An 11,527-nucleotide genomic window follows, 5' to 3' on the forward strand; every position below is an offset into this window, starting at 1 on the left:
GTCTGTAACATGGGGATAATATTAGTGCCTACCGATTAAGGTTGTTATGATTAAGTGAGCTGCAAAGCACTTTGAAAAGTACCTGTCGTGCAGTAAATGCTGTTTAAAGATAGCTATGGTAATTACCACATTGAGTCCTTAACACAGTGCCTGCTCCACTGTTTGAACTGCATTCTAAACTTTTCCCAGCATATTCATATAAAGTGCCTCCTTTGATTCTGACAACATACCTATGAGGCTGCTCATACAAGCATGGTATCATTGTTTTGTTTTTGTTTTTGTTTTTGTTTTGTTTTGTTTTGTTTTGCGGTACATGGGCCTCTCACTGCTGTGGCCTCTCCTGTTGCGGAGTACAGGCTCTGGACGTGCAGGCCCAGCGGCCATGGCTCATGGGCCCAGCTGCTCCGCTGATCTTCCTGGACCGGGGCACAAACCCATGTCCCCTGCATCGGCAGGTGGACTCTCAACCACTGTGCCACCAGGGAAGCCCGGTATTGTTGTTTTGTAGATGAGGAGGCGGAGATCGGAGAGAGGTTGATATTGATGGGAATATTCATGATAAAACCCAAGGATGCCATTTTTATGCCGCATACGATTAAGTAGTGAGATCTCACAGGATTTTTTTTCAGTCATAGCTTATTCTGTCTGAGTGGGTTAACTTTTATAGTCCTAGAAATCTGTAACTATTGAATACAGTGTTGAAGAGTATTGACTTTGTCATCAGCAGACCTAAATTTAAGTCCTGACTCCACCTTCATGTAGCTCTGGGACCGAAGACAAGTTGAATCGTCTCTGATTCAACATGTGCACAACGTCCCTCGGACTCCAGGCGCCTGTCCGGGTGAAAGAAGATAACATAGAAGTTACGGTGTCCAGCGAGTTGCCAGCACTCAATGAATGATAGCGATTCTCAACTTCTAATGGTTACCTCGTCTTTAGAAACTGAATGCTCTAAATATTGAATTTTCATGGAGCCTTCAATCCTAAAACGGTCTGTTTCCTTCCATTTTCATCCCAGAGACATGCGCTGGAACAAGGGAACCATTTTAAAAGCGTCTGTGGACTATATCCGGAAGTTGCAACGGGAACAGCAACGTGCTAAAGAGCTTGAAAACAGACAGAAGAAGCTGGAGCACGCCAACCGGCACTTGTTACTCAGAATACAGGTACCAGGCGTGTGCAGGGTGAAGGTGACTACATGTTAGTGACTTGAAGATGGGAGAAGAAGCATAATGAGCCATGAGGGAGTTGATTTATGTGATCCTAATACAGTCTGTACTCATTATTTGTGGATTCCGCTTTGTGATTTTGTTTCCTCGTAAAAATTTATTTGAAACCCCCAAATCGACACTTGTGGTGCTTTCACGCTCATTTGCACACATGTGCAGCCTGGCAAATGTGACTTGGCTGGTGCGTTTGCTTCTAGTTAAGGTTGGGCAAGGCGATGCTCTGTCTTCTTGTTTCAGCTCATACTGTAAACAAGTGTCCTTTTTTGCTGTCTATTTAGTGCCATGTTTTTCACATTTTTGTGGGTGTTTCGGGTGATTTGCTGTTTAAAGTGGCCTCTGAGCATGGCCCTGAAGTGCTTTCACATCTTCCTAAGCACAGGAAGGCTGTGATGTGCCTTATGGAGAGAAGTTTCATTCAGGCATGAGTTGTGGTCCTGTTGGCCTTGAGTTTAATATTAATGAATCAATGATATGTAGTAAACAAGGTGACTTCAAACAGCAACACACATAAAACAAAGTTACATGTTGATCGGTTGGTGAAATGTTGTGCACAGATGCTTGCAGGACCCTAATCCTCTGTTTCCTCCCGGAACAATGGTTCGGCATTCACTAATGCAGTGTTCATAGCAACTCTGTAGCACGTCTTTGGCCATTCATGCTCCTGTGACAAAAACACCATAGACTGGGTGGCTTACACAACGAACATTTATTTTTCACAGTTCTGGAGGCTGGGAAATCTATGATCAAGGTACTGGCAGATTTGTTGTGTGATGAGGGCCTGCTTCTTAGTTCATAGATAGCTGTCTTCTTGCTGCAACTTCACAGGGCAAAAGGGGTGAGGGACCTCTCTGGGGTCTCTTTTCATAAGGACACTCATCCTATTCATGATGAGTGTGACCCGCTTGTGACCTAATCGCCTCCCAAAGCCCTACCTCCAAATACCATCACATTGGGAATTAGGTTTCAGCATATGAACCTTGGGGGGCATAGACTTCAGTCCATAGCCATAAGTACTGCAAATCTTGAGAATTGAGAATAGTTGTTAAATACAACGATGCCTTAGTATTGAGTGGGGTGCAGTCCATGGTCAAAGCTCACGTTTATAGGGAACCTGGGACACCCAGAAGATCTTATCATCAGGGTATAAATTTTAGAAATAGTTACAGATAATGAAGTTATACCATATGTATCTTTAGCTTACATACTCTTAGTGGGAGAAATACTATTTTAATTATACATGTAATTCATCTGTCATTCAATTTAAGGAGTGTACATACCAACGTAACCATGAGCTGGGGGAATCCCTGTAATATCAGCTCCTGGTGCTTCGTCATCACTTGGCTTTTCATGCTGAATATAAAGATGCAACTTCCTCTGGAACTGTCTTGAAGAAGAGAAAGAAAAACCGACTCCTTGCTAATGACTAAAGGAGTTGGCTGGGGTTATTTTAATTTACTTGCTGACTTTGAACACAACCAACCCGTAAGGGTCGATGACGTTGTATCTTCTTCTTAAGTAGATGGACCCACTTATACCCAGTTTCGCCATAGAGCAATGGTTGTTTTTCAGGTTTCCTATGCAACTAATTATGGAGCGGCAGTGTAGAGTATATGGCACTTCAGAGACTGCCTGGTGGTGGTTATTCCCCGATGATGAACTTATTTAACAGAGTAGTTTACTTCTGATTTCCAAGCTTGTTCATACCCCACAACACTGTTGACATTTCTAGATGTCACATCTCTCATGTCATGGCAGCGATCTTCAGCCCTGGGGTCAGAGAGGCAGAAGGTGGTTCTCCTCTAGGGGGTGCCTTTTGGAATCTTGGTAGTGAAATAGAGGTTATGTGTCATTTGAAAATCCCCCTTCCCTGCTTTCTCTTTTTTTGGCTTTTGCTGCTTGTTTTATGTTCCGTCTCTTCAGTAATCAGACACGGGTCTTTAGTCTCTTGTACTTAGTATATATACCTATTTATAAAAGCAACTTGTACTAATGCGTCATTTCTTTATACAAATAATAAAATATAATAACTGTTTTGAAAGACAGGCTAGGTTTTGTTTTAAGGTTTCAAACGTATGTATTCGTGTGAAATACGAATACCGTGAAAAATATGAATTGGAAGTTGCATGGTGACGATGTCTTGGGTTTCTTCCAATGTCACTGAAGCAGCCTTTAGAACTTCTGTGTATCATGGAAAACATTATTAATTAGGAAAGCTGTGCTGTGCAATGAGCCTGAGTTCTCTAGGTGAGATCTATCACATTATTTAGCAATCTAAGTAACACTTTATTCAGCTGGTAAACATTTTAAATTAAACAACAAAAGATTAGAGTAAGATGGATGCCTCTCTTAATCCAACTCTTTTTTTTTAAGAGACACTACACTTGTGAGAGCGCTGTTCTTATTATGTGGCGTAGACTTACCGTTGTGCATGTGTTCAGCTTGGGCCTAAGGGGTTCCTTTCATTTTCACCCTAAGTGATACATGCAAAAATGTTCACAGAATAAAGAGCATGAAGCCTTACTATCACTGGGACTGCAATTTTATTAAGCAGCCCAGGGCTTTGAAATGATGCCCAAGGAGACTTGTGTGTCTGGAGACTGTGTGAAGGAACATGCATATACTGGTGTGACATCTCAGGCTCCCATCTCTTGTACTGCATCTCGAGGAAGACCTTGCTAATCAAACATCCTTTAATACAGGCTGAGCACAACTTTTCAGGAACATGTGTTTCTAGGCTTGTGGGCAACGGTTGAAAGGTTGTGTCCTGTTGGAGAGTACATTTTCCCCTCTCATGACGCAAGGTGACTTGCTTCAAATGTATATTCTGTTATTTTTATTGTATCGCAAACGTAGGAAGATGGTATTGGCTTGTAGAAGCAAATTGCTCTTCAGGATCAATTGGGGTCTTTACGGTTCATTGTAGGGGGGTGGTCTAGGCATACTCAGAAAGGGAAAAGGAAAAGAGCTTGTTTGGAAGGTATTTGAAATGAAGCACTGGGGCAAGTCTCTGACACTCAGGAAGTGAATTAGGCACCTAGGGCTGCCATTACAAATACCACAGACTAGACAGCTTACACAACAGAGATTTATTTTCTCCCAGTTCTGGAGACTAGAAATCCAAGATCAAGGTGTGGGCAGGGTTGGTTTTTCTGTGGCTTCTCTCCTAGGCCACCTTTTCCCTGTGTTTTCCTATTCTTGTGGCTTTTCCTATGTGTATCTCTGCGTCCTCATCTCCCCTCACCGATATTAGATGAGGACCTACCCTAAGGATCTCATTTTAACCTAATCACCTCTTGAAAGACACTATCTCCATGTACAGTCACATTCTGAGGACCTGGAGGTTAGGATTTCAACATAGGATTTTGGGGAGGGGACACAATTCAGTCCATAATAGGAAGGATGTGAAGAAAGTGTAGGAACACATTGAGCACTTTCTTGTGGAATTAAAAAAAAACAAAAAAACTCCCTTTGCCTTGATGAGATGGGTTAAATGATGCATCCCAAACTTCAGTTACTTGTATGGAATTTTCATAACTTTGGCCATTACTACTCAATCTTTATTAGTTCCCAGTGCCCTTAATATCTTAGTAACTTTTTCATTGCACCTTAGACCAAAAAAATACCTACCGTTTCCTTGTTAGGTGCTAACAACTTAGTAGCCATTTGAAAATATAAAACATATAAATTGAAAGAAAAATCACATTTTAATTTTATTTTTAAATAGCCACATTACTTACTAGTGAGATATGTGTGCCTGTGAGGCACTGCACAGCTTCTCCAACCTTGGAGTCAGATTGGACACTGCCACCCTCCTTTCCCATTCCACACTGATTTTCATGCAGGAGTTGTTTTTTTCTTTTTTTCTTTTTTTTAAATCACAACAGCTACCTGAGACCCGGCTTTGTGTTGATATGCTGTGATGGAAACAATGTAACACAATCTAATACTAAAACTATAAAACTGTCTTGAGTTTGATCATTCTCACAGTAGAGTGCATTCCCCTTGAAACTTTAAAAATATCCCCAGTGTCCTGGGAGTTCATTATAGTACCCGTAGATATCTCTGCACAGTGTAGGGAGCGTAGACCTGTACTATTTAGTGATTATTTTCCTTCAGTCAGCTCACATTTTGACATTTTATTTTTACATTTTTTAACTTCTCCTCCCTGTTAACATTAACATCTATGAGAAAGTGTCTCTGTATTTCATACATAATAAAATCCATATACAACCTAAAAATCATTTACTGTATTACCAGTGATACTCTATGTACTTTAAGAAATATGGTGTTTATTAATTTGAAAGAGCAAAAAATTTTTATTTTAACAATTTATTTTTTTGCAAATGTATGATTTTTTAAAATTAATTTATTATTTATGTTTGGCTGTGTTGGGTCCTTGTTGCTGTGTGCGGGCTTTCTCTAGTTGCGGTGTGTGGGCTTTCTCTATTTGCGGTGTGCGGGCTGCTCCCTGCGGTGGCTTCTCTTGTTGCAGAGCATGGGCTGTAGGCGCGCGAGCTTCAGTAGTTGCAGCGCACGGGCTCAGTGGTTGTGGCTCACGGGCTCTAGAGCGCAGACTCAGTAGCTGTGGCACACGGGCTTAGTTGCCCCGCGGCATGTGGGATCTTCCCGGACCAGGGATCGAACCCGTGTCCCCTGCATTGGCAGGCGGATTCTTAACCACTGCGCCACCAGGGAAGTCCCTGATTTTTTAAAAATATTTTTTAAAGCAATTTTAGGTTCAGAGCAAAATTGAGCCGAAGGTGTGGAGAGTTCCCATATACCTCCTGCTCCCACAAGTATATAGCCTCCCCCAATATTAATATCCCCACCAGAGTGGGGCGTTTCAACACTAGATGAACCTATAGTGAGACATCATTATAACCCAAAGTCCCTACTTGGCATTAGGGTTCACTGTTGGCGTTGCACACCATTTGGGTTTGGACGAATGCATAACAACATGTAACCGTCATTATAGTATCATGTATTCGTACAGTAGTTTCACTGTCTTAAAATCCTCTGTGCACCACCTCTTTAAGTTTCTGATTTTTATTTTACTTTTAGGAACTTGAAATGCAGGCTCGAGCTCATGGACTTTCCCTTATTCCATCCACGGGTCTCTGCTCTCCAGATTTGGTGAGTCGGATCATCAAGCAGGAACCCGCTCTTGAGAACTGCAGCCAAGACCTCCTCCAACAACACGCAGACCTAACGTGTACAACGACCCTGGATCTCACAGACGGCACCATCACCTTCAACAACAACTTTGGAGCTGGGACCGAGAGCAGCCAAGCCTATAGCATTCCCACGAAAATGGGATCCAAACTGGAAGACATCCTCATGGACGATACTCTTTCTCCTGTTGGCATAACTGATCCACTTCTTTCCTCGGTGTCCCCTGGGGCATCCAAAACCAGCAGCCGAAGGAGCAGTATGAGCATGGAAGAAACCGAGCACGCTTGCTAGCAAATTCCCCCTGCTCTGCATTCCCACAGACTGCTTCCTTTCTTGATTAGCAGATTTAATAATTTACCTGAAGGGGTTTTCTTGATCATTTTCCTTTAATATGAAAATTTTTTTTCATGCTTTATCAATAGCCCAGGATATATTTTATTTTTAGAATTTTGTGAAACAGACTTGTATATTCTATTTTACAACTACAAATGCCTCCAAAGTACTGTATGGTAGTGTACAGTATCTGTGAACTGCATTCACCCCAGATTTTGGCTTTCAGAGCAAGAGGATTTTCGCATCAGAGAAATTGCTGTCCGTTTTTATTCAGGGGTAACTTGGTTTGCTATTTGCATGCCTGTGACTTCCTTGGAAATGAAATGTAAAGTTTAACTGAAAGAATGTAAAGCAACGAAAAAAAAGAGAAAGAGAGAGAGGAGGAGGGTGGGGAAGAGAAGAAGAAAAAGAAATCCATACTAACACTTTTCCATTTTGTAAATGTATTGATTCATTGGTACTGCCTTAAAGATACAGTACCCTTTTAGCATCATTTAGTCTTTATACTGCAAACTATTTAAAGAAATACTATATTCCATAAAAGAAAAAAAATGCAACCATTTTCACGTGTATTGTCTGGTTAGAAAATGTAACTGATACCTTAGGTGCAACTGAAATTGAAGGGAGATATAGCCCAAGGCTCTGAAACATGGGGTCTCATCTTGTTCTCATTCATTCTGTGCTCTGTTACAGTTTTCCTCATCAGTGAGTGTGATTCAGTTTTTCATAAGATATATTTTATTTTGAAATGGAAATTAACGTCCTCTCAAAGTAAAATGTTGAGGAGCACTGAAAGTTTTCCTCCTTTTTTTTTTTCCTCTTCTATTTCGCTTTTGATAAGAAAACCAAACTGGGCACATTTCTAATTGGCTTTACTATTTTTATTTTTAAATTATGTTTTACTGTTCATTTGATTTGTACAGATTCTTTATTATCATTGTTCTTTTCAATATGTTTGTATTAATTTGTAAGAATACGCATCTTAAAATGGCAAGTTTTCAATATTTTTACAACTCACTGGTGGTTTTCCGCATTCTTTGTACACACATGAAAGAAAACTTTTATGCAAGGTCTTGCGTTTAAAGAGAGCTTTGTGAATATTTTGTATATTACAGTCTCACTCAGAACTATTTTCCACACATTTAAGCTGTAGTATAAATAGGCTAAAACCGGCTTTCTAGAGAGAAACAACTTACATATTTATTTTTAGTGACATAAAACTAGCAATATCCTTGGAGAATGATACCATAGCGTTAATATGCCCGTTATGGTCGTTTAAATTGGGGTTTATTTCAGCAAACCTGCTGAATGGTTTTTAAAGAGAGAAATACTGTATTGGCCAATTACTGTTACTTGATAACAATGTTTTAACAAACAGCAATGTTGTAAAGTTAGTTTCAGTGCATTATCTACTTGTATAATCCTATGCAATAACAGTAGTGTTACATATATTCTATCAGGCCTAGATGTTTTATACAGATGACAAATGGTGTTAAGAGGCAGGCTGTTGAATGGAGTTTCTCAGTAGCAGCCTACAATTGAATAGCAAGTGGCATAAAGCATATCCATTCAGAATGAAGTGCCTTAAATATAGCAGTAGTCTCTAGCACTGACTGAACTGTAATGTAGGAGAAAGTTTCAAGATGGTATCTATAATCAAGAGGAACGTGTAGCATGGTGCCTATGTAGACAATATAAGAGCTTCCAATTTTCCTTCATATATTTTTAATATGAAATATATTTTAGTGACAGAGTGCCAACTTCTTTCATCAGGAAACCTTATTCAGGAGGTATTGTGTGTGTGTGTGTGTGTGTGTGTGTGTGTGTGTGTGTGTTTAAAGAAAAACAGTTTAAATGTCAACTGTGAATTGGTGATGGATATTGGAGGGTTCAGACAGAAGGACTGTCAGATGTATGAATGGATGGCTTACGTGAAAATAATCAACTGCATAGTTACCATGCACGGTGGGCAATGAGAATCCTTGGAAACATTGATGATGCTATCAGTTTTACAGCTTTATGACTTAAGGGGGTAGGGAAAATTAGTTCCCATTCTTTCAACCCCCTTAATTGTACAGCTCTTTTCCTAGAATAGTGATGCAAATCTGCATGAACAGCTAATTGTACCATAGTGTTCATTGATACAATCATAGCAGTGTCTATTTTTCTCTTCATATTTATATAGGGGGAGGGGAGCTGGGCACAAAAGTCGAAGATCGCGATGGTATGATGCTAGTTTTCCTTAGCTGATTTAGAGAGTTCTTAAAAATAGAGCAAGTTTGACTCACCCATGGGCCAGGGAATTTGGCCAGGGTTAAGCCACCTTATAGAAAGCTTTGTGGAAAGAAAGCATGGCATCTTGTACCACTGCCCTGACGCTCGCAGCTCCTGAGCTCACCATTGCCTGCTTCTCCATCTCCTTCTTAACACAATTTCTGGGAGGGGGAAGGTGAGCAAGCTCAGGAGAATGCTGCAATCTCTGGGGTGGTTTTATTTATTTCTTTTTTGCCAACTAGAGTGTGGATGCGTTTTAGAGACTAGCTAAGCCAAGAGGCGGTGGTTTGAGCTCACTGTTTGTGGCAAGGAGAATGGTCCACACCACTCCCCCCATTCCTGGGTGCAGAATTGTGACTTGGGGTTGGGCCTCCATATGGAGTGACCAAAATGCCAAACTTGTCCACCTGCCTCTGGGTATGGCATTGGAAATACCAAACCTTCTGACTTTGCCAAAAACCATACAACCAACCTGGTCATACATAGGATGACAAAGTTCTTTCTGGTTGTTTTAAAATACTAAAGCAATAAGAACAAATAAAATACATAGGAAGTTAAAAGATATAAAATAAAGCACAAAGGAATGCACTTACTAATATTTTTTTTAAATGCACTGGGGAAACGTTGATGTTGATAACAGTATATAAAAAAATCCCTATTTCTTGAAAAAAAATGACAAATGACTGTCTCTTGCGGACGCTTGGTACTGTAATGTTAATACTAGTCACCTGCTGTTGGATGCAGCAATAATTTCTGTATGGTCCATAGCACTGTATATTATGGATCGGTATTAATGTATCCAATGAAATAACTGAACTGTTGTTCTTGATAGCCTCATTAAAGCATTTGGTTTTTCACATAGTGGTGGCCAGTTGTGTTTAGTTAATGCCAATTTTGAATATTTTTTTGCTTTATCAAAAAATAGGAGCACACATTTTCTTCTGACTTAATGAATAACAAATTGCATGAAAAAAATTTAAATGTCAGTAAGTATTTTTTTTTCTGAATGCCACTCTTAAGATACTACTTTTTGGTTTTAAAGATTTTTGATTACTTTATGACTTGCACTGAGATGAACTATAATTATGCAGCTTTTCCCCCCCTCTGAATTTAGGGAGTTTTAAAAGTCCCAAATGCCAAGAATTCATTTTAGATATAGGAATTTTATTTTAAATGTTTCAGTGAGAGGTGGCTTTACAAAGAGAGAAATTGTCAGAGAAACTCTTGCATATTTACGAAAAAGGTACTGGGTTTTTAAAATACAAATTTGTGATAATGAAAGCTTAATATACCCAGGTTGCCAGCTTCTCGCTGTTTTTTCTTTTAATTTTTTTTAAATACAGTACTTAAGAATCATTTGATAAATGTTGGATTTGAATTGGGAAGTGTCAGACAAAACATGTCTTTATTCCCTAGCTAGACCTTAAACTTCTGCCCTTAAAAAAAAAAAAAAATCATCTGGTTTAACCTCTGGAGAAAATGAGCAAGAAACTTCCCGTAACATTTCTGTTCTGATTGTCAGCTTTTTCTTAAGCATGATTTTTTTTCTCCTTAAATTGTAATATACAATAATTGAGCCTTTTCTTTTTCAGAGTTAGTTGAATCATTTATATTTCCCATAGACATGTGATTGTGTGATGTCTTAAAAACGTGTACAAGTAGGAAGATTTCGTATCTGAACAAGAGAATTTTCTGGGCCACACTGAAAGCGGGTAAGTTGAAAGTTGGGGCTTTTCACCTCAGGGGGTCTGTACCAGGACTTTAACCCAGGTTTCTGACCTGTTAATAAACATTCACTTCACAGTCTATAAGGATCTTTAATCTCTAGCTCCCCGCCCCCCCCCAAACTGTTACCTGAACATCAGACATTGGCCTACAGCTTAGATGATTTTATTTCATATCCACAGACTTACCTTTCTTAAATTTTTTATTAAGCAAACCCACTTAAAAAACAAACATACATATCCCTGAATGGCAAAGCATGGACTTTCAGCTAAAGTTACTGATTTTGAATCTCATCTCTGCCCGTTTCCAGCTGTGTGATTTTGAGCAATTTACTTAGCTTCTCTGTGTCTCAATTTTCTTTCTGTTCATTGGAAATAATAAGAGCAGCTACCACAGAGTGGTCCTGTGAAGACTATTCAAATTAATACACTAGGATTTTTGCTTGACAGCACATAATAAATCCTCAGTAAGTGTAGCTATTTGTATATTATCATCATAAACACTTTCATTATTAAAATAGAAGAATGTTCCCTGGGCCACCTAAAACCATCATATGTATCAACAGAAGCATGCATGTGTTGAGAAACACTGCATTTTAGTATATGACTAACGTCTGTGTGAATTGGCAAGGTGACGGAAGCCACAGGCTACTTTGGAGAAGAGGGCATCGTTGTCTCTAGGATCCAGGATTAAAATATTTTAAAGAATTAGTAATAAATCCAGTTTACATTGTAAAAATATCTTCAGCACAAATGACCTAAAATTTAAATTGTTTTAAACCTTTATACTCTGCA

The 11,527-nt window shown here is 39.4% G+C and overlaps 1 protein-coding gene across 4 annotated transcripts in view; it reads left to right on the forward strand.

Annotated features, from left to right (window-relative positions):
- The window catches only part of MITF (melanocyte inducing transcription factor), a 222,609-nt gene extending 212,740 nt beyond the window's left edge, over window positions 1–9,869 (forward strand). For all 4 annotated transcript variants that reach the window (XM_022572571.3, XM_022572572.3, XM_022572574.3 and 1 more), the window contains exons 9-10: window positions 1,019–1,166; window positions 6,291–9,869. In XM_022572571.3, the coding sequence (XP_022428279.1) occupies window positions 1,019–1,166; window positions 6,291–6,692 (550 nt within the window). In that variant the 3' untranslated portion in view covers window positions 6,693–9,869. The remainder of the gene's footprint in view (window positions 1–1,018; window positions 1,167–6,290) is intronic.
- The last annotated feature ends 1,658 nt before the right edge of the window (window positions 9,870–11,527 follow it).

The sequence above is a fragment of the Delphinapterus leucas genome, chromosome 10 (genome assembly GCF_059928025.1).
Source record: "Delphinapterus leucas isolate spDelLeu-1000000601 "Yukka" chromosome 10, BTC_Dleu_Yukka2, whole genome shotgun sequence".
Classification (NCBI taxonomy): Eukaryota; Metazoa; Chordata; class Mammalia; order Artiodactyla; family Monodontidae; genus Delphinapterus; species Delphinapterus leucas.